Source organism: Phasianus colchicus, chromosome 8 (genome assembly GCF_987193195.1).
Source record: "Phasianus colchicus chromosome 8, bPhaCol1.hap1.1, whole genome shotgun sequence".
Classification (NCBI taxonomy): Eukaryota; Metazoa; Chordata; class Aves; order Galliformes; family Phasianidae; genus Phasianus; species Phasianus colchicus.
In genome coordinates this window covers 19,197,037-19,218,676 of record NC_143443.1, presented here as the reverse complement: position 1 = coordinate 19,218,676, position 21,640 = coordinate 19,197,037, and the positions used below count along the sequence as shown (strand labels likewise).

The 21,640-nt window shown below is 36.9% G+C and overlaps 1 protein-coding gene and 1 pseudogene across 2 annotated transcripts in view; one reads left to right on the top strand and one right to left on the bottom strand.

The window, feature by feature from the left end:
- The first annotated feature begins 315 nt into the window (after positions 1-315).
- Positions 316-21,640, top strand: part of ERCC6 (ERCC excision repair 6, chromatin remodeling factor) — a 47,180-nt gene continuing 25,855 nt past the window's right edge. For both annotated transcript variants that reach the window (XM_031607724.2, XM_031607723.2), the window contains exons 1-7: positions 316-405; positions 681-889; positions 1,756-2,174; positions 4,874-4,994; positions 7,408-7,516; positions 9,386-10,109; positions 18,885-19,010. In XM_031607724.2, coding sequence (XP_031463584.2) covers positions 1,759-2,174; positions 4,874-4,994; positions 7,408-7,516; positions 9,386-10,109; positions 18,885-19,010 — 1,496 coding nt within the window. In that variant the 5' untranslated portion in view covers positions 316-405; positions 681-889; positions 1,756-1,758. The remainder of the gene's footprint in view (positions 406-680; positions 890-1,755; positions 2,175-4,873; positions 4,995-7,407; positions 7,517-9,385; positions 10,110-18,884; positions 19,011-21,640) is intronic.
- LOC116238177 (U2 spliceosomal RNA) lies at positions 4,287-4,457 on the bottom strand (annotated as a pseudogene).

Sequence of the window (21,640 nt, the reverse complement as noted above, 5' to 3'; positions counted from 1 at the left end):
TCACCTCCTGGAGTCACAAGTTCAAATCTAGCGGCTCAGTACTCATTCAGCACAGAAATTCCAAACATACTGTGTGTTTGTCCTGTCACAGTCAGCCAAAGGCTGTCAGTAACAACAGCCTAGCAGCAGTTCTGCAGCTCAAAGAGGAGCAGGGTCCAGAACCGTCATGGGGAGAGAGAAGGAAGAGAGAAGAACGGACAGAAGGCCTAACGAGTTCTGCAGAAAGTTTAATTTTACTTCTGTCACTAGCAAGCAATCACGGACAGGCACTGAGATGAAAATACGACACAGACGCAGACCCCGCAACACAGCGCCGCGCATGCGCAGTCGCGGCGGTGCCGGAGGCGGAAGTGACGCCGCAAAGGAGCGGCGGATGTGATGGCGGCTGTGATGGCTGCGGGTGAGGTGGGTGCTGCGCGCCGCAGTGTCAGCGGGACTCAGAGCTCAGGGGCTGTGGGGAGTCGAGAAGTCGGAGCTTATTGCCTTCCCATCTTGTCGAGGGCTCGTCGCCAGCCGTGAGGGACGGCCGTGTGCCGCGGTCCCGTCGCAGCCACACCGGCCCGGGCTTGATCGCGGGGAAGTGGTGAAGTCGTGCGGCTGGCAGTCGTGGGCTGTGCGTGCCGACGGAGCGCGGGGTGCTAACGGTGTGCTAACGGTGTGCTAATGGTGTTTGTGCTCAGGGCCTGGCCTGCCGTGTGCTTCGGGGCTGATGGAAGAAGAGGGTGAGCGGGAACCCGGCCCCGCGGGTTGCCGTGCTGGGAGGGGATGCTGAGTCCCCCTGCCCCGTCAGCGTCCTCATTCACAAAGCTTGTGCCTCCCTGAAGCCACGTCCTTCCCAGAGACACTTCTTCTAAAGGCTCTGAACAATTCCAGCACCGAGGTTGCCGTGGTAAGTTGTTCCCATGTTAAAGCCTATTAGTTGTTAGGGCAATGTGTCCTGCTTCAAAGCTGAACTGAAACCTGAAGTGGTTCACAGCAGTGCTTTTGCTGTCAAGTTTCCTGGTCTGATTCTCAAACACCTGATCTATTTTTCTTCTCTGATGAGAAGCCTTGTATTGTGATTTTTCTGCAGTAGCTGTCCTTTGACTTCTCCCTTGTATTTTCTTATCTTATGAAAAGGTAAAAGGTTGTATGTCAAGTGGGTGTGCTTTTCTAGCTGTATTCTTACCAACAACAAATACAGAAACAAAACCAGTTTCCTGATTAGGTTTGACATATCTTTTTGTCTGTGTTCAGCTTGAATGCTTTTTTCCATACTGTTCCACAGAAAACTTATGTTAGTCTGTTTAAAATACTCACTAAATACTAATGGGTTGCTTTTTATGCTTGAACTCTTATACTATTTTGAATGCTTGTGCTTCTGGGTTAGGGTATTTTATGTCATGTATGATTTTGTTATTTTGTCCTCTGGAGCATGACCATTCGTGCAAGGCTCAGTTCACTCTGATGAGGAGAGTAGTAGTTACAGACATTTTTTTCTCGATATCAGTATTTCTTTAGGAGTGTATCATACTGTAGACTTTAAGATGTTTTTGCCACTCTTCCTTTTGATTGTAGAAATAGTGTGGAGAGAGAAACCTTTGGGTGGAGAATGCCTCACAGAAAAGTAAACTACCAGGTGTTTTGAAATAACAGTTTCACATGAAGATACATGCTTGTTTTGCTTCTATTTGGGCACCATCTCTGTGAGGAACTTTGTGTGTGAATATTGTTATGGTGATGTGGTTCTTATTGTTCTTTGTTGCTTTTGAACAGATAATGCCAACAGAAAACAGCCACCTACCAGACAGCATTAAAGAACAAGACCCCATTACTACTGTAAGCAATATTTGCCCCCATAATGCTGAAGAATCAGGAACTGAACAAGAAAATGACCTGGGTAATCATTTTGGAGTTCACAACTCTGACAGCAAGCCATCCACTTCTGTGGCAGTTCCCGTGGAGGTGCCCAGAAGAGGACAGCCCCTTCTGCATATCAACAGGCAGCAGATTCAGTCCGTTTCATATAGTGCACAGGCTGCTGAGCTCAAAGGTTTAGGAGTTGATGTATATGACCAGGATGTATTGGAGCAAGGAGTTCTCCAGCAAGTAGATACTGCAATTAATGAAGCTAACAAAGCAACAAAAATAGCTGATGCTGAAAAAGAATATCAGTCAGTGCTGGATGACTTAAGGTAAGTTTTCTGACCTTGATGTTTTCTGTTACTGGCAATCAAATTATGCTCAATGTCTCATGTTTTTAAAAGTTGAAAGATTAAAGCATTTCACTATCAGAACAATGAAGCATTGCTCTTATTGGACCTGTTCAGTCACGCATCAAGGCTTTAGAGACATAAGATACAGAGCGCATCTCCTTTTTTCTACTTTGTTGCCCAACTTACTGCAATGCTTGTTTGTTCCCTGGGCCGTGGATAACTGGCCCAGGATACTTTGTTATTCACAGTTACCACAAAAGTATCACTTCTTCAATCCTGCATGCTTCATGTGGTTACCTACTTCTACCTTGTTTCAGTAGCTCATTACAGTTATTTTTTGTAACTTCGGTGACTCCATATTGTCAGGGTACTGCAACCAAAACAACCTAACCAGAACAACCTTTGTTCTGGTTTGTGTAAGGTCCTCGAGAATACTTTTGAATAATCAAATGCTTAATGCAATATATTGATAGTAGAAGACCCTGAGGGATAGGGACCACATGTCATTGAGTTTTGATCTTAGAACTTCCTGTTTCTAATCTCATTGTAGAATTATTGTGTGACATTGTAGAATTATTTTGTGCATCTCTTTCACTGAGCTGTGTTAGTGTTCCCTTGTGGTCTTCAAGAGTGCTGCATACCTCCATTGTCTGCTTGAACTCTTATGGAGTGCACAGAACTAAGCATGTGCATTAATTTTTCAGTTTGGGCGTGGAGACGTAAAACAACTAAGTATGTGTGTAAAACTGCAGCTTGATTTCAGATGTTATGTAGCAGAAGGAAATAATGATTAGATGGTCATTGAGAAGATGAGCATAGCCACTGCAATTGGATTTATCCAGATATTGAAAGAGTGATACACAGCCCTATCAGTTGATTGATATTTTCTGTAAGAAGTATCCCAATGTTTTTTCTTACCCCTATATTTTCATCTTCCTGCTTACAGTTTTAAAATTAGATTTACCTGAAGGGATACAAATGGTTTGTGTAGATCTGCAGAAACTTACCTGATTAGAAGGGTCTGTCTAAGTCTGAAAGTTGACTTTGAGAAAATAAACAGAGATACACATGACTTGTTGAATGGAGAGACCTGCAAATGTGAGTAGAGTGTGATAGTTGATGGTTCTGTAACACTGAATGCATAACTGTAGGTAAGCCTAAGTGAGAAATATTTTTGAGAAGTTTGTATGGAGTTCATAGCAGAAGCTGCATGATGGGATAACATCTGCACAAGTTTAAGTAGGAGGAGTAGAAGAAAAAATGATTGAAGTTAGTTCTTTCAGTCCTGTTAAATAAAGCATTGTAGAAGAAGACAGTAGCAGTGTATAAGAGACCCCAGGGCCAAGGGAGCAAGGACTAATAGATCAGAGACCTGCAAGAGTATAGTACAGTTTAAAACAAGAAAAAAAGATTGAGAAAGGGGTTGGGATGGTTCAGAAAGGTTTAACAGGAGTGAAGGATTGAATGTGTGAAAATAGCATTGATAGCTGGCAGATCACATCTGAGGGAACAGTGGTAGAGTCCAGACCAGAGCTGAGGAGTTCTAAGTGATCGACAGTTTCCTCCCTAAAAATTAAATGAACAATGTAGTGCTGCTCTTTGCACATAAGGGGAACAATAATTGCTTTGTAGGCAAGAAGAGTTTTCTGGTATGTTTTCATAAAGCTTTGAGTTGCTAATTTGTATATCCTTATGAAATATTCTGCTATTTAAATCAAGAAACAGATAAATTGCTTTTAATAGTGGGGCAGTGCCTCCTTGCAAACAAATGCAATAGGGAAAACAAATGATATCAGTTTATAGCTATTTTATGTAGAAATGAGAAAAATGGTAATGCATAAGTAAGGAAATTTTAATGTACTTGTGCTGTTAATTCTTTCAGATAGTTTGATTTCCTGAAACTGTATTTATACCTCATAATCTAAATAAGTATCTGTATATAATGACATCAAACAGTGAACAGTTTTACAAAGTGAAAACAAAAGAGTTTCTCATTTAGATTATTGTATGGTATCATAGAATCATGTAGATTGGAAGATACTTGCAAATCATCAAGTTCAGCCATCAATCTGACCTATAAAGCCCCATCACAAAACTATGTCCCTTAATGCCACGTTCACTTTCAGAACAGTGCAGAGTGAAAAGAGTAAGCTCCAGATCCAACTCCTGAGTCCCAAAATCTGTTTATTAGAAAGTTTTCTGTTTGAAGACACATCAGATATTGAACTGATAAGAACTGTTACGATGCTTGAACTTAGCTATTTCCGTGCTGCTTCCGTCTCTGTAGTCTGTTGTGCTTATCACTGTAGTCTGTTTTGTGTTGTTTTTTTTTTTTTTAATTGTATTCTGTTTATCTTTAGTAGCAAAATCAGCCACTTCATTCCATTATCATGATCATCAGGCTTGTGGCTTCTGAGTACTAAGTAACAGTGGTTTGTTTAGTGTCATTTCCTTTGACATTTTAATATTAGTATAACTTTGTTTACAAATATTTATTAATGTTTACATTTTTAAAGTCGTCGATGTTTCTAATGATGTTTAGTCATAAAGTGCTTATTTAACTGTAGTTCTTTTTAAATCTTACCTTAAACATTGTGGAATTTCTAAATTGTCTGAAATGAGAATGTTCTAATTTTCTTTACTGCAACTGAATAGTACATTGCAATCTTGTTTTTCAGATCATGTACAACATCTCTGAAACAAATAGATAAAATTATTGAGCAGCTTTCACCTCAGGCTGTCAACAACAAAGATATAAACAGAAAACTAGATTCTGTAAAACGGCAAAAATACAACAAGGTGATTAGATTACTTTAATTTCCTCCTGACAGTACTTAGCTTATGCTTTGGCTTAAGGTCTCAATTATGTGATATAATTGTTGCTTAATTGTGTAGAGCGGAGTCGGTCTAAAATTGCTGTTCTTTCCCTTTTAAAAATGGTTTAATTTTCTACCAAAAAAAAAGTAAATAACTAAAGATGTGAAGGGGGGGTGGGGGGGAGGTGTTAATGTTGGCTTTTTGTTTGCATGTTTTATTTGGGGGTGAAGGGTGTTGACTCTTAAATTTTACACAAAGCTGTGAAACTTGCTTGGAAGACTGATATGCATGAAGTTAACTAAATCCTTCCTAGTAGTATTTCAAGAAATGGTAAAGCATTGTTAGAGCATGGTTTGAGAGTTGGTCTAAATCTCAGCTCTCATGGCCTTCATTTCCCATATTCCTTTTCCTGATGCTCTTTCACTGCATCTTTCTTGTAGTAACATGCATCATTGCCTTTTGTGAGCTGTTGTAACTTGCTGATATGACAGAAGCTGCTCCAGTTTTTTCCTGCTGTAGTAGTTAGCTAAAGGAGCTGTAGGGCAATCTAGCAGGCATCAGTGTAATGTAAGCAATAGACCTGTACATCTGTGAATGGGAAGAAGGGAGAAAAGCAAAACTTCTCGTTAGGAATGTAGTTCTTAGATCTTCTCACTATCTCATGGAAATGAACCTAATAGTTTCTCTAATGATTGCCCAACTCAAAAACTTCCTGTCCACACTTCTGTCCAGTCTTGGGCTTTTTGTCACTGACCCTATTCAGTTGTTTCTTTTTAGTTATTCTTCTGATCATTTCAGCAACTGGGATAATGTTGTATTCACAGTTTGGCCAACAGAGAGGGAGTGGGATCAAGCAGTACTGAATAGTGGCCCTGGTCTAGCAACTTACTATTAGAAATAAGTAGCTGGAATTATGGGAAGATACAATTATCATACTTAAATCTGAAGTGTCATCAAGGAATTGTATGCTATGTTTTCCTGATACATTACTTGAAATCATGCAAGTTAGTAGCAGATGAAGTTCATAACTTATTGGAAATCTGATAACCATCTCTAATGGCCTTTGAAGTGTAAAAATCAATCTCTGTATGAAAACTCTAATCTGATCTCAATATGCTCAAGATTCTGGTTAAGTCACAGTGTATTTAGAGGCAGATGCTCTATGTGAAGCTCATCTTGAACTGCATATGGAGAATTGCCTTTTAGTACTTTTCTTTTTGTCGTACTTCGAAAAAATGAAAAAGTCTGAATTGCTCCATTATTCAGATAAATGGGAAATTCATAACTGTTAGAGCTGTTTCCTTAGAGCTGTCACACAGGGGATGTTTTGTAATGTAAATTCTTCAGTAGTAAGGATAATGGTTGGGTACAGAGGAGGTAATACATTGTAATGTACATGAATACGCTTTGTGATGTGAAAGTTGCTACATAAGGACTTCAGCAGGCAAGAGCACCTTCCTTCACACACACACAAAAAAAGCTGACTGCATCATAAACTTCATTTTTATTTTTTATTAAACTATGTGACTCTGTAGGTGGGAAATACTTTGAAAAAGTAAAGTTACACATGAGGAAAGTTGCACTGCCTATGTGTTAGTTTTACTGTTTAGAATTTCTTGTTTTGTAAATGAATATAGCAACACCAAAGGAATTGCAACATTACTGGTAAACACACAGTTGAGGACATTACAGTCAGATAAAAGGGGTAGCAGAAGAGCTAGATGTGAATCATTTTCATTGCAGTAATGAACTACACTTGTTATAATGTCTGTAGTGTTGAATTTTTTCACTTATTTTTCAAAAGCATTTTACTTTGTAGTTTTTGCTGTTAAAGTAGCTGCAACCATTCCTGAATTAGTTGTGTACAAACATATATTAAGATGTTTGACTTGTGTTTTTTTTTTTGTTCCTTTATCATCCAGAAGTTTTGGAATGTTTGCTTAGAAATAAATCCTAATGAATATTATAATTGGTTTTAATAAGTTATTTGCCAGTAATTCAGTCTTGCAAATCATGAACATTTTTTTAATATTCTCCACATATCTCAGTAGTCCAGGGGCTGCTTTTGCTTGTATCGGCATACTTATAGAATGACTTTGAAAAATGGACATGAAAATGCATAATGAGCATGTGAAATGTGTGTATAAATAGTAATGTCTTACTGTGTATTTTAAGATGATTGTACACATAAATTTATGCATATTTTGTGAGTTATTAAGCTACAGACACTTTGTGACAGTTTTGTGCTTTTTTATTAAATGGGACACTTTGAACATTTAAGTATGACTTTCTGGTAGAAAATACTGCAAGTATTATAGCTTAAGTATTGTTTAAAAGGATAGCAGGATTCTGAAATAGCTTGAAGTTTTAATGATGTACCTAATTGTCATTCAAGGAGCAACAGCTGAAGAAGATCAAAGCAAAACAGAAACGACTCCAAGCAGTTATTGGTGGAACTGAGATTCTTGATAAAGTAAATGAAATTGAATTTGAGGATGATGAAGGTATGTATGGGAGAAGGCTGAAACTTCTGCTCTACTTTGACGTACTGCCTTTTGTTGTTTCAAGTTAATTTGCAAGGTCTTTGCCAATAAGGAAATGCATTTCAGTGGTTTGTTTTCAAAGAGAGTGTTAAGAAGACTTATTTTCTGCACCTGCAGAATTGCAAATCTTGGCATATTCATGTGGGAAGTTTTAAGAAACGGATGCTAATCCTTGTTCAGCTCAGTAGGGATGACTGATGCACATTAGAGTATTGGGCTTAATAAATTGGAGATCTTAACATTTTTTCACAGCTAATTTGATAATGATGACTAACATTGTGATTGAATTACATTTTATATGCTGGATGCTATCAGTCAACGTTAACAAAATTGTTTTTTTTCTTATTGTTGAGAATTATAGTTAGAAATGTAAGAGGGGAATACTTTATCAGGCTATACTATGTTAAAACAAAAAAAAAAAAGAATAGGAAAAAAAACAGCTTCCAGAGCAGTATGTTTGTCCTCTGTGTTTCTGTTGCAAATGTTTCACTGTTTTCTTTCTCACTGCTCTCTACAAACTGAGATTGGATACAGTTACAGCTTAACTGTATTTCACTCACCATCATTATGTGTAGTATCCAGAAGAGCAGGGTTGAACCCGTACAATGTTGTCCTCTGCACTGATTCCTCCTCCCCTCCCCCTCATTATGCTATATCCTTATGCCTTGTGTTCATTGCAGATGTGGATTCTGAATCTCACAAGGCTTATGTTCCTCTCCTGGGTCAAGAAATTTTAGTGAAAGTGAAAACTTCAGTAAACTTTTCTTAGCAGGAAATCATCTTAAGCCTTTTTTCTTCTAATGAGTTCCTGCAGGAAAACTCTGGCACCTAGTGTGATGAAATATGGCTAGAAAGTGTATGAAGCCCAAGACAGAAGAAATGAAGTTAAATGGTTCCTATGGTTTGAGAAACTGATGGGCTGAAACGGGAGGAGTTTCAAGCCAGACGCATCATCTTTACATATTAAACATGCTTTAGTGATAAATACGATGCTTTAAATAGCACATATAGTAGCATACCATGCTGGCAGTTCTTTTGGACCTTAGTAATAGATTCTAGGTTGGCATTTCCCTTCAGCTTCTTGAATTCAAGAAATTTCCCCTCTCCTTGCTTTCAGATGACAACACAGCTAATATAGTAAGTGTGGTAACTGTGTATGCAGTTTAACTGTAGTACTTATCGATGACATTATGTTTTCTGGTCAATCTGACTTTTAAAATCAGAATCCTGATGGTATTGTAGTATTGGAGGGTTTGGATTTGTTGTTGTTGTTTTTTTTTTTTTAACTTATGGGAAGACAGTCTTCCATCACTCTCCTGGTACGCTTAATGAAGACTTCAGATTTCAAGCTTATAAGAAAATCTGAACAATAGAGTTCAGTACAGCAATAGAAATAGAAGTGGACATTGTTATTGCTTATGGGAATTCTGTGCTTTATTGTAGTGAATAGAATGACATGTTGAACTGAAAGTATAAAGAACACATTAGAGTTCATGTGATGTTAAGGATTATTCTTTTATGATAGTTCTTGCTGCTGCTGTATTATTCCATAAGAATTAGCATTCTGAGAGCATGCATAATGTTTTCTATATGAAATTTTAGAAGTAATTTGAATTTTAAAAAGACAAGTCTGTTTTGACCTTTTTGTTGTTTTCTGCCTTTTTTGACCTTTTCATATTGTTAGTCTGGAGTTCATGTTAGTCAATCATTCATGTTAGTCTGGAGTTGTTTTTAAGCTTTAAATCTATTCTGTTTTTATACACAATTTTGTTCCTGGAGTTATTCAGAAAGTGTGGAAGGCATTGTGGTTATTCTGTTTTTTTGTTACAGAGCCTGGTCCATCATCTCTTGGCAGTATGCTTATGCCTGTTCAGGAAACAGAGTGGGAAGAGCTTATTCGTACAGGCCAGATGACCCCATTTGGAACTAAAATACCTCAGAAGCCAGAGAGGAAAACACGACGACTAATGCTAAATGAAGCATCTGATTTTGAAAAGTATTTAGCAGACCAGGCTAAGCTGTCATCTGAGAGAAAGAAGTTATCCCTTCACAAAAGAGCAAAGAAGAAAGCACAAGCCAAAAATGTTCAGTGTGTAGCTCACACATCTGCTACAAAGGAAAAAAGAGGTAAAGTTCTGTCAAAAACAGATAAACGTTTAAAAAAACACTTGAAGAAACTTCAGAAGCATGCCCTTCAGGTTCACTCAAAAGCAGGTATTCCAAAAGAAAAAAAAAATCTTGAGAATACAAAGCTGAAGTCTGGACAGGAAGATGATAGTGGAGAATCTGAGTATGTACCTGATGAGGAACAACTTGAGCCAGCAGCAGTTGAAGAGGAGGAAGAACAGGCATCTTCACATGAAAATGATTCTGATTATGAACTCAGGAATTTGTCAGGGAAAGGAAAATACTTGGTGAGACGGGATTCTAAAGATGCTGAAAACGACGTTGACTACTTTCCAAGCTCTGAGGACGAAGAACGTACAGTAGGGAAGCGCAAAGTAAAAAGATGGAGAGATGATGGAGATGAAGACTATTATAAACAGAGACTAAGGTTAGTCCCAGACATTTTAGTAGCAACATTACCAAATGATATTTCATGTGTAAAAGACAAAATCTGTAATACACGACTAGGAATTGGAGTAAGGGGAAGGACACGGTCAGAATGATCATAGCCTTTCTAAGGGAATCAGGCATACCTCTTAATTATTAGGACTTTGCTATTTAATTTTTCTGATCGTTTCAAGATCATTCAAAAGTAAGTTATTTCAGTTCTGGATTTGTTTGTTATTTACAGTATTGTGAATGTGCCAACAGTAGAGTATATATAAAAATGTATTATGTATTACTTGGTGGCATTACTGTTTATTTAACCTGTTCACTTTTGTCTGCAGATCCTCATACCTACCTTTCAAATATATATGACATGTTCTGTTTGATAGGCAAAATTACAGAACAGACAGTCTCCTTCTTCAGAGGGAAGGCACTTTCTCACTGTGAGAGATGTCTTTGGCTTGGAATGAGATGCTTGGGTTTTGGCTTTAGTTAGTGACTATTCAGGAAGAAATTACTTGAAATGTTTATGTACTGTTTTTGTATAAACCATTAGTTAGATGAAATCTCAGGCAAATATATTAACTCGAACGTCAATATAATGTGGATTTTGAATTTAAACTCGTAAAATTCATACTGGAAAGGAACCATCTGTTCTTTTTTATTATCAAGTGATAACTCTTGCATAACTTAGATAAGTAATAAAGACTGGACATCATTTTGCTATTAGTCAAATCTAAAAACAGCTGCCCTGTTTAACAGTGGTTTTTCTTTCTTTCTGTTCTTATTGATACTGATGTTCTTATCTAACAAAGATGTGGCAATGGTAGTAGTTTTCTCCAGCTGTGATGACCTAAGGTTGCAAACTGTGTAAGATTTATAAAGAGAATCAGCATCTTCTATTAAATAAACTAGTATAATTAGGTAGAGCAAGATAGCTAAGATCTCAAGAACACAAGTTACTTCTGAAAATGGCAACTGAAGCGCCTAGTGCTAATCTGTAATTTATGAAATCTGTATAGCCTGGGCGTTAATGATTTCTCTATGGCTACAGTGTGCTGTTGAGGTGCTTTGTTTTGTTTTCTCCTACTGGTATCGTTGCTGTTGAACTGTGCAATGTTTCCGTTGTTATAGCTGCTTGGAAAACATTTTTAAGAGCCAGTGAAGTGAAACATAATTTGTTAAGGTCCTTCAGGTGGTTTATAGCCCTTAGAAAAGCATGGATTCCAAGTTGAAAACAGCTTTCCTGGAGTGAAAGGAGGAATGGTTATTAAAGCTATAGGAGAGGAGTGACTAATGTAGGTAAAAGTCCTAGCATAACTGGTTAATGATGGGGAGACTTAAATTTTGTGTTTTACAGAAATGGAACATCTTACAAAGTTAAATTATGCTGTATCAAAAACAGGGGTCAAGAAGTAGTATGAATACCCATCTTTAACCTGTGATAAGAGCTGCTGTGGAGGAGGAGGCATGCTCTGATAGAGGTGCTTGTATTCCAGTTGCAGCATTATTACAGGTAACAAAATGTTAAGTAGGAAGAGGTCAACTTGTCTTTCATGTCTTACACTACTAAGGCAGATGAGGAGCTGGCATTAGGCTTGGAATCCCAGGATGCTGCTTTTCAAGGTTAAGGAGTAGTTTATTGCTTCTTGAATAGAAGATTTCAATGAGAGGCTAATCTGAACAATGGAACAATGTCCATAGGGTCAAAAAAGTGTGTTTTTTATTGGGGTACATTAACAGAAATTAATTGGATTTAACCACTAAAATATTTACTGTTTTATTGAATAAAATCATACTTTTCACGTGTAAATTAGACCAATATTAAATCATTTTTAATTCAGTGTTTTCATCAAGAGTAATTTATTTTGATTGAAAGTTTTAATATGACTCTCAGTTTAAATTCATTCAAACACGTTTTTTAATAACATTAAGATTGTGACAATTTATCCTTAGCAAAGTCATATCGTAGATTACATTTCTTTTGGTTACTAAAGTTACAATAAAAACCTAAATGAATTTTAGAAATATCAATAACTGTAATTGCCACCAAAACACTACATCTCTTAAAAATTTCATAGCTACAGTTATTGTGGCTGTTAAGCTGCAGCTGTCCACATTGACGTTTTTATGTTGACACCCCCAGGTAATCTTCATTATGGGAAATGCCATGAGAAAATAAAGTGTAGTGAATTAAGAAACATATTAAGAATGCTGAAGAAATGCTGTCATTTGCTTACATTTATGTCTTGTTTCACATCAGTTACACTTTTGAATGCAAATAAATGAGTGAGATTATGGTATATTTTACCCCTGAGATAGGCAAGGGAAAGTCCTTTAGGATTACTTTAGTATTCTGAACATCTAGTCTTTGCTTGGTGCTGTATAAAGTCCTACACTCTTGAAGGCTGAAAATGAGTTTCTTTAACATTAAAACTTTTCAGGGATGGGACTTGAAGAGATTGGTCTGTGTCAAGGGGAAAATACAATGATGATGTTAAAGCATGGTAATTAGCTAATTATGGGGCTGCTAGAGGAACTGACTGTTTCCAAAGAGGAGCTGGTGCATCTGTGGTAAACAGGGCAAGCAGGAGAACAGCTGCTCTGCTTTTCTTCTGAAGGCAACTTGTGTCAGTCGGCCTGGTCACTCACAGCCAGGCATGGTCAGCGGAAAGTGGAAAGGCCAGAACTCAGCACACTCTTTTAGTAATATCTCTGCTCTTGCATCGCTCTTGCCTTTCTCTTGTTACCATTACTGGAACAGTGTTGCTGTGCAGGCGTGTAGGGAAAAAAATCTTCTGGCTAATGTAGCAAGGAACACCAGGGTTGTGAAGAGGTAAAGTAAATCAGTGACAGACTGTCAGGTGCTAAATGCTAAGTTGAGATTCAGTGCAAGGTGGTGTTATCATTATCTCCCACTGTCCTTCATAGTGACTATTCCCAGCTGAACCCAGAGGCCTGGATTAGATCATCAGTCTCTGGGGTAGTGCTGAAGGTCTCAGAGACTTGATCCCCCTCAACAGCTGTGGTTTCAGTGTATTTTTTTTGTCATACTCAGCAGTAACTGCCCTGATCGAGAGCTGTTCCACACTGGCACTGGTAGGAGTCTGGAGCAGTCACCCACCTGGTGGAGCAGCCAGGTCACGACAGAGCTGCTTTCTTTGAAGGCTGTTCAGTGAAACTGCACCTATTTTTAGCTTTTCATACCTAGAATCAGAAAATAGAAGTAAGCTTCACTTCAATGCAGATTAAAGGCATAGGAAATAAGCCTTTTCTGGCTTCTCAGCAAGAAAGTAATTGCATGATTTTCTTGTTTTATTCTGTCAAGATTTTGGAGCTGTGGAAGCTGCAGCCCATCCAGTCTTTTTGCGTGCTAACAAAAATTCTCCTTTGCATGTATTAAGATAGCAAGTGTAAATATAATAAAATAATTTTTTCTCATTATCTGTAGTTAATGTGTTACACTTCTGACATAACTAATACATTATCTGCATGAAGTAATAGCTTGGAAACAAAAAAAATGTCTTAATAGCTTTCTTAGGGTCACTATTCCCATAGCAGCTGCCAGTATGTGTATGCCTGCTGCTTCAGGGGAAGAATTAAATCTCAGGTTGTGAGAGGTAAGTGCCATATCTGTATTTTCTTGGCTTTTTTGTATAGTTTGTGGTGTATAGTTTTTTGAATAGCACTTCCTTCAATTGCTGTGAAGGGCTGGAAGGCAAGGCTAGTAAAACTGCTTCTCACCATGTCTCCCAAGTATCAGCCAAGCAGCTGAGTTGCTGGATTTTGTGGCTATCAGCACACAAAACAGATGATAAAAAAAGTCAAACCAAAAATAAAGTTAACTAAAAAATAAGTGGTGTTTTTCTCAAGTTGAATCAGTTTTCATACATGAGCTGTCTTTGAAGCATCTGAGTCAGTCAGTCTCTCATTGTATCAATTATAAATTTAAAAAGGATTGAATATTACCTTTCCTGGAAAACGTTTTCTTAGAGCATCCTAACTGCTCTTTAAAATGACAAATCTGAGACACAAATGAAGATATATTTTGGCTCGCTCACTGAGTACACCTTTCATTCTAAGCTCAAGTGTGTAATCATCTACATCAGTCTTAATTTACTTGCAGAGACTTGTGGTACTAACTGCATTTATTTCATCTGTTAGGATGTGCCAATTAAATCCATGCATACAGACCATAAAAAGTTAGATCAAAAAAGTAATGCTGAATACTTCAGTTTAGCAAATTAGAATAATCTGTGAGGGATTCTTAGCTGTCTAAAACAGAAAACATATTGTGCTTCAAAAAGGCAAACTATATTAAACGCTCAGCTTGGTTCCTGACTGTATTTTAAAAAGAAAAAAATTGTGCTCATTACTGTTTTGGATGCAGAATTTCTTTCTTGGGTATTGCAATAAGTGGGAAATAGGCTCAGTATCTGAATACAATCTCATATTAAGAAAGATTTAATTGTATGATATATGGCTTTCATTCTGCACTTGTAGGATAAAATTGTACTTATATTAGTGACCATGTACAGCAGAAAAGAAGATTTCTCAAAGGTCATGCTTCTGTTTTCAAGAGACTTTCATGGTACAGTAAAGCCTGTGCTTGCCAATTGTTTAGGTACAGTAATGAAATTTAACTCAGACTTGTACGGATTTTTTTATTCTTTGTTTGATATGGTACCCTGTAATTAAGTCAAATTATGAGTTAGCTTCTTTCTTGAAGGTTTGACTGAAGGAGAAGGGGTCAACTGACCACCTGGGCAGTGTGGTTTAGCAGTGTTTGTCCTCCCTTTGCTTCAGCTATTGGGAATGTTTTCACTTTTCTATCAAAAATAATGAAGTCTTAATACAGTATCTTGCATCAAGTTCACAGCTTTTCAAAAACTGAATGGCTTCTTCAAGCACTGCATGTTGTTACAGTGGTAACAACAAATTATGCTTTTTCTTTCAATTGAGTGGGGAAAATCAAAGACCAAAGAGCCTGCAGACCTTGGGGAGATACAGTAGCAGAGCTTCAGTTCTAAAGCTGATACAATTATACATATAGAATAATAAATACAAAGTATATCAGAATTTTTCCTTATGATAACTGGGTTCTGTTTATATTAGTTCAAATTCTAGATATATTGATTTTCTAGATATGTCATGATTTCAAGAGTGATCGAACATCGATCAAACTAATTGCAGAAACTGTTGGTTAAATTCCTTAAGAATTATGAGTTTCTGTTAATCTGCAGGAAGTTTTCCTCTTGGTTGTTTCTGGATCACTTTTTCCAACGTACACTAGAGGGCAATCTGCTTCTTCCCAGGGGAGGCTGAAGCTCCAATACTCGCTGCAACATTCATGTTGGGAGGATTAGGGGCTATTGTACAAAATACTGCCTTGCTTGTCAATTGTGTTTGATTTGAATTTGATTTCTAAAGAGATCTACCTGTCACTTTAGAAGTTGTGTAAGTTGAAATTGTATTGATTTTAATGTGATAAGTAGGTGTTTTCTGTTGGCTTTCTTTCATGTTTCAAGTCTTCTCTTAACTCGGTCAGATAACCAAGTTCTGATGTGTGTTAGTTCCAGTAGTGACACAATCTGAAGCAACGACTGTCAGCATTTGTAAATTTGAATCATGTATCTTTCCCTGGAACTCAGAACAATAACTGACAATTCATACCTGATAGCACAACATTGTGGTACTGAACAAAAATAAATGCATTTTTATGCTGTGCCTCCAGTATCATCTGCCTTTTTGGTTTTGTTTTTTTTTGTTTTAGTCTGAGAGCATTATTGTTATTTTCCTAATTCAACCATTTACTAGATTGCTATTCTAAGGGGAGATTTTTTTTTACCTGTGTCAGCTTATGTAAAAGTATCTGTGGGAATTACTTTTGTATACACTTCTTGTATTATTTTGTTTGGTGTTTTTGCTACTTAACAGGGTATGTGATTTCATGTAATGAATAAGAACAATCTGAGAGATGACAAACAAATAGTAGCTCATTTGTTTTTCATCAGAAAACTGAAGATTGACCCTCTTTTTTTTTTTTTCTATGTATATGCTGATATTTCCATTGTTTTTTTTTTTTTTTTTTGCTTCTGAAAGCATAAGAACTTGAGGTCAAAATACACTGCTGTGAAGTGGTCTCTATGAACCTGTCTGGTATTCTGCTTTCTTAGTTTTTCAGTGCTTTTTTTGGTTTTGCAGTTATTGTAACTCACATGCATTTGGAAATGGTGGTCTTTATTGTCTCTTAATAAAACAGTACCACAGTTCCATGTTTGTGACTGCTTCCATAAATGCAAGCTGTAAGTATTTTTTCACTATACTGGTAAAAAGCTGATCTAGAAAGCTACTGCAGCTAGCTTTGTTGCACAAGACAGAGTATATGATTGTTTGTGTATCGAGTGTTGAGAAGTCCTTAAATGAAGTACCTGAAAATATCAGGCAGGGGGGCGTCATTGTGCCACCAGTGTCTGCTGTAAACATTGTTGAGCTGAGATGTGCGAGTCAGGTCTTAAAGACAGAGCAATGCATGGGTTGTTCTTTAGTGTCTTCTGGATTGTTTTGCCAGGTTTGAAGGTCTATATGTTGTGAGACAGCTCCAGTTTTGTAAGCAGTTGTTTGAGAAATTTTAACAGTGACTTCTGTCTCCATTCTTTTGCCTAGTTAGATCAGGATATAAATCAAGGTCATGAAAGTATTTAAACTTTGTTTCTACATCTAATGATATTTGTAAATTTTTGAATAACTTTTTTTCTTTTTCCTGACATGGATAAAATTAGACCAATAGCTTTAAAAGCACTCACTTATCCCATAAGCATAAAGTGCATCATGCTTAGCAGGACAGGAAATAAAATGCATTTTGCCTGTCAGCTTCTCAGTGCAGTTTGTCGTCTTTTAAGTATTCAAATGTGAAAATTATGTATGTCTTTTCTCTCCTAAATGTATGTTTTTCTTCATGCATTTATTTTATGGAAAAATTGAGTTAAATAACTTTTAAATAGAGAGTGAATTTATCACATTTTTTAAAACAGGTCATAAATCCATTTTCCCAGAAGATGGATTTTTCTTTTACCCTGCCATATTTCTGCTGTTACAGCTGTCCAGCCAACAGTAAGAGCCCAAGCCATCAGGAAGCTGTTTGTGTAATGGGTGAATGGGAGAGGTAAACTGTTACCAGGATGGAAGTGCAACTGTTCACTCAGCTGCAATGTTTGTTCAGAAACTGCAGGTGTACTGGAGAACTGGTGCATCCCATTAAGCCTCCTTCGTCTAGTTACTGCAGAACTTCTGGAGTATGTTTTCTCATTAAGCAAATACTGGATAGATGGGTTTTCCAGCATCTCACTTAAGAGGCTCCTTGTAGCTTAGTACCGTAGGTTTCACTGCTAGGAGGTTTATATTTGTTGTTGTTTTTCCTTTTTTACCTCAATCTTCCACTTGCTTCTTTTCATACTATCACTGCTATTTATAGTTCTTTGGAACCTGAACAATTTCAGTTTCTGTGTTTTACGTCTCAGATGCTTTTAGACTGCCAGGGCTCATTCTTCAGCCTCATTCAGGCCAGCACCTTTAATTATGAGTATGGAAAAAGTGTTCAAATAATGATGTCTACAATGGCTTAAATTGCAGTACATGTTTTATTTGAAAGTGTTTTGTCTGGCTTGGGGAGGACAAGACTGACCACTGGGGAGAGAAGAGAGTTTTGGTAGGAGGAAACTTCACTATAGATATATCTAAGTTATCTGCAAGGAAGCATGCAGTCATTTCATCCTTACAGATGCAGCAATCCTCTTATTAGATGAATGTCATGGTTTTGTGATTTTTGGGTTTCGTTGTTCTTAATCTGTTCTGCAACTTACCACTTTCTGTAGGGATTTTATCAGACTGTACACTGTGTTCAGTGTGGCTGCAACGAATGCAGTTTCAGCAGTGAATAACAGCAAAACCCAAGTTGAATGTAAAGTGCTTTTGGTAGTTCAGTATTTATTTGTTCAGGTTCTGCAATCATTTCCTTGAAGGCAGTAACTGTACGGTTAGCTGTTACAAGTAAATGGTTTTGTTTGGGGCACTAAAGCAAACACAAGTCCATAATTGTTTTGGATGTTGAAGATCCTCTGGTGCCCTTTCTGAGAGGGGGCACAGGACACGGACATAATTCTGGATGTAGTCTGTGCAGAGTCCAAATACAGCACTTGGGCTGCATGCCATGAGTCGCCATGATTTCAAAATGTCAAACGTTAACTTTCCTAACGATGACAGCTTAGGGTCTGTAGAGCACATCAGTTCAAAGACAGTGATGTTTCCAACCGAGTCTTCTGTAATGTTTGTATGCTACTGAACATTTCTCTAGGTGAAAGACATTTAGATATTTGTTTAAATTAAGAAAAATAACTTTACAATACTTAGTCTTTATTTCTTTGTTGTTTTGTTTTTGTTTTGTCCTTTTAAAGTGAATGTTTGGGAACTTAACATTGCCAGTTTCTTTTATAGTGTTAACTGTTAGTTACATTGCATTAGCATTGCTGTCTATAGATGATCATAATTAGCTGTACAATTACAAAAGCTTATGACTGTTCGGAAGTGTGTGCACGTTATGTCAAATATTCTGAGCACTTAGATGAATAATTTTCTCCTCCAGTGGATTACTGCTTAAATTCATCACATCTGAGAAAATTTATTTATTCTTTACTCCTTGATGAATAATTCACTGTAGTATTCATATAGAATCTTTTCCATGCAATAATTGAATGCTGACTCCTTGTGTCACTTGTAGGAAGTGGCAAAGAGAACGTTTGAAGGACAAAGAACATCCTGTGGCTGAGGAACTTTCTGATGAAAGCGACACTGAATTTGAAGAGGGTTTCAAAGTTCCAGGATTTCTCTTCAAAAAGCTTTTTAAGTATGTATTCTATACTTCATTTTAACATTAGGCTGTTGTGTGCTGTTAATAACGATATTAGTAGTAACAATGGTGGTGATTTCTAGATGCCTTATCCTACAACTTTGGGTACAGTTATTTCTGTTTAAAAAAAAAAATAAAAAAAATTAAAAGTCTTACTTGACCAAACCTCCAACAAAGTTGGCTATTGTAAGCACAAAATGCTGTTTTATGAAAATACAATTAATAAGTATTGTAAATGCATATTAACTAAACTAAGGGTTGAGAAGCTCTCCTGGTCTCCTTTTGTAAATGTTTTCTTTTGTTGGTACATGCTTTCTTTTAGTTCAGATGCAGAGTGATATAAAAATGACTTGACTTTCCTTTGAAGATATGGTGTTGGCAATTGGTAATAAATGAAAACAAGGAATCTAATTGTTTCTGTGATTGAGTTGAGAGTGACTGAAGTTTTCTCCCAGCAAAAAATACAGCCAACTTTTTCTTTGAGTAGTTTTATAAAGTCATACTATAAGTTCTTTAAAATATTACTGGGAAAAACATTCAGATATGGAGAGTGCATTCTTAATTCCTTTAGTATTAATGATGGATTGCAGATTTGGGCAAGACGGCTTTCCATTCCAGTTTTTTGAGAGTTTTGAGTTTTGTTGTGTCCAGTGACACTTCCAAGTAACTCATGTTAATCTCAAAAAGCTATTTATAAAAGGCAATTTAAACAAGTTAGCTGCTCTTTCATCCATAAGTTTTCTTTAAATTCCATGCTTGAATTCATTTCTGTTGGCAACATTTCACTCTAGGAAAACCATCTCCTCTTTCAAAAGCTAACTCTAAAATCTTGTAATTAATCTAGCAGAAAGCTATGGTTTCTTACAGGCTTACACAGTAACCCTTCCAACAGGGCCACTTAGTCTTAACCTCAAAGAAATTATTATTGTTGTCCTGCAATTCTTCAGAAGAAAAGCACTAGCTCTGAAATGGAAATGAATTAATGACTTAGTTGCCAGGACTATACACAGCCAATATGTGGTCTCCGGTTGTTTATGCGACAGTACTGCAGGAGTAATCATCCTGAGAACGGATGTGTGGTCTGAGCAACCCAAAGGGAATCGAAATAAGGCAGACAACTAGAAATTAATCTTAGAGATATCAGCCTCACTAATGAAGGGTATCCCTGCAAGCATGAGTCAGTTGGCAAGACTTCTTAAGTGGTTAGAAAGATCAATTGAGTTGAATGATTTGTCTGACTTGTAACTTAAATGCTGAAACCTCCAGTGTAGGAAGGCCCATAGTCAATAGTCATTAAACTTTGAGTTCTGAACAAGTTCAGTAGAAAACATGGAAGTATATTGATCCAAGGAGGAGGTGTATCGCACTATTTTGTAAGTGATCTTTCTGCATATGAATTGAATTCCACAGAGAAGTTAGCTCACAGTAGAAATACTAGACCCTTAAGCTGATTGTCTGTTTTTGGATTCTTTTGTTTTGTTTTGGTGGGTTGGTTGCTTTTCATTTTTCATTTCTTTGCTTTTGTTTTATTTCTTGTAAATCTGTTTAAGTGGAAAATCTGGTTTCTTCTCTATATACTTCTGTCTGCTTTGAGGAATACTCAGCAACATTTGCTTAGTTAGTACTACTGGTGCTGCCCTGGACTATAAAACTGTGGTAAGCAAGACTGACTTAAAAGCATCTGCACTTAACCTGAGAAAATTCTGTGTAAGGAGGAAACCAGGTTTCTTCCTTACATACTTTGAGTGCATGGTTTCCTAACAACTGCAATGCTATTGCATCTCAGTAAGATAGCAGCTATACTCTGCTGGCTACAGTTACGAATTTTTGAGGGATGTACATTGTACATTGTAGTGTATTTCCTTAATATGAATTTTAGTGCAGATGTAACTATTTCAAAGACTGGGCATCATTTTTGTTTTACTTGTACAGTATTTTTAAATTAAAAACAGAACACGGAAATAGGGTCATTGAAAGTATAAGAATGAAGAGAATTGATTTTTCTCTCCTTATAATCATGAAGAAATTTTTTGGGAGAAACTTGTAAAAAAAATTTTAAGCTTTTCAATAATTGCAATTGCAACATTGTAAGTTTGGATGTTTCTACAAAGCATTGGTGTGTAGCAAAGCACCTTAACTTTCCACACAAGCTGATGTTAATATTTTTCTATATGTACCTTCAAAGTCATTTAAAGTAATGTGCTGTCCATAAAAATATGTATTTTGGAAAATGCTTGTAGCAGAAACATGTCCATTCTTCTTTTGTGTAGAGGGAGATGTGTGGGTCTTTATAAGGGCTAAGAAGTACATTTCTATAAGATCAGTTTTGGCTGTAAAAGTTTGTGTGAAGTGAGTTGAAATGCTGTTACACTTTGCCTTTTCTAAAGACCGACAATATAAAATGTTAGAACTATATTGAAGGATCCTGTCTACACAGGGTTTAGAAACAAATTTAGATGTCATTACTTAAAAACATGTTCCTGATTTTCTTTGACACATTCTAAGGTACTCATCTCTGGACTGGCATACAGCATTCTTGTGTAGAGATCAATGTGGGAGTTTAAGTCATTTATCTAGCTTCATGATTGTGCCTTAGTGCTGCATCCAGAAAATCTATGCAGTTAAAG